We start from the raw sequence: 1,825 nt of genomic DNA, 5'->3' as shown, positions 1-1,825 counted from the left end.
GTGAGGGGGGTGGTGGTGGGGGTCGGTGTGGGTGGGGCGTGGAGCGGGGGGGGGGGGGGGGGGGGGGGCTCAAAAGCTCCACATGTACCATTATGGCAGGTTCCATGGACAGATCCTGCTGGTTTCAGTTCCCAGCAGAAGAAGGTGGAGATATTTGAAGTATAATGTAAAGCAACTTTAAACTGGAAGTTTCTGCTTTCATGTCATGTCAAACTGTCAAGCTGTACTTTCACTTGAAGGTAATGTTTTATATTTTCTTTTAAGGGTTTCAGCATTTGGTTTATAATACAAAGTTTACCAGAATCATGAGAACAAACATCTCCTACTCTATATAATTTGCTATAATACAGTTGTTTTTCCCCCCATTTTTATTCTCTAGCTCATTCTGGTTGTTCCCATATGAAAGTGAACGCAGCTTTTGTCAAACAAGAAATGTCATTTGTTTTACCGGTGTTCTACGTGAGAAGGTAATCGCTCTGTAACTACTCTTAAAGGTCACTTGTGCTGCAGACTTGAAATACAGTAAGTGCTGAGAAGCATCCAATAGAACTGAAAGTGTCTGAGCAGAGGGGTCTTTAGAACAATAAACAGCAGCCCATAGTGTCATGCAACATGTAACTGGAACAAGAGGCAGTAATCAATGACCTTGATCATTTACCAACAGAGTAACAATGAGCAGGTCTAATGACCTTTAATTGATTAGTGTTAGTTTAATGCATTCATGCTGATTGATAGCATATTGTGCTGTCCCATACCCTGACCTCCTGTATGATCTGGATGCAGGGTCTCAGCTCGGACAGTGAAATGAGTCATCACTAAGTCATTGGCACAAATAAGATGCTCGTCAGAAACAGATAATTACCTTACATTTGTTTACTCTTGTTTTCATGTTTTTCCGGGAGATAATCATTTTGTTGACTGTTTCCTAATTGGCCATTCGGAGCTTTCAGTAATTCTGTAACCTTTTGTCTGCTTCTGTTCTAGATCAAACATCTTGCCTCACCATAAATGGCAGAAATTAGAACCGAGCCACTTAACTAAGGCAGAGCTGTTAAAAAGTTTAAGACTATAATTATACGAGTGATTTCCAGGAATCAATCTTGCCTCTTCAACTCACTTTTCCATTAGACGAGTCTCTGGCAATTATATCGTTTGTGCATCAAGAGCCATTCAAAAGTCACTGATTCATCCTTTACCTGTTGCTTGTTTAATGGAGAAGTGGTCTGGAATAAGTGGCGTTTATGTAACCGCCTACTGGCCATTCTGTGGCTTTTTATTTGCTCGGTTCACCAACACTGTCTTTCTCTTCCTCTCACAGCTTAAATGAGCTTTCAGCTTCTCGCTGCATCGTTTTCAAAGACTCATGGTTGGATGGACTTCATTAATTTTCTTCTCTGCTGGTAAACAAGCACATTGCCTAATTATGAGCCATCCCAAATAATGAGCACAAACATCTCTGTCTTAATACGCCAAGAGTTTTAAAGGGCTACACCAACTGCGTGCGAATGCCCAGATAGACGCGTTAACGGGAACTAAAAGGACGTGCATGTGATGAAGAAGGTGGTCTGACCATGTCCGAGTCCACTCCTTTCTGCTCCAGCAGCAGGGGCTTCTCCTCCGTGATCTGCTGCTCCTTCATCCCCGCCATCCTGGACAGCAACCTGCAATCGCCATGGCAACATAGGAAAACAACACACATTGATGGTTACATTATTCTTGCATCATGCAAAGTACTTTCTGTGCTCAGAGATATTAATATGTAAAAACAAACAAAAAAAGATTTTTCTATCATGATGGGAAAGTTACACATCCTGCTTGAGTGTTT

General features: G+C 41.8%; 1 protein-coding gene across 1 annotated transcript in view; it reads right to left on the bottom strand.

The window, feature by feature from the left end:
* The window catches only part of ndrg4 (NDRG family member 4), a gene marked incomplete in the record, with an annotated part of 75,708 nt that overhangs the window by 38,238 nt on the left and 35,645 nt on the right, over positions 1–1,825 (bottom strand). Inside the window, 1 exon segment of the mRNA XM_037683373.1 lies at positions 1,571–1,661. Coding sequence (XP_037539301.1) covers positions 1,571–1,648 — 78 coding nt within the window.

This window comes from Nematolebias whitei, chromosome 10 (genome assembly GCF_014905685.2).
Source record: "Nematolebias whitei isolate Nwh7 chromosome 10, NemWhi1, whole genome shotgun sequence".
Taxonomy (NCBI): domain Eukaryota; kingdom Metazoa; phylum Chordata; class Actinopteri; order Cyprinodontiformes; family Rivulidae; genus Nematolebias; species Nematolebias whitei.
The sequence above is the reverse complement of the archived record's forward strand: the minus strand, read 5'-3'. Positions and strand labels throughout refer to the sequence as shown.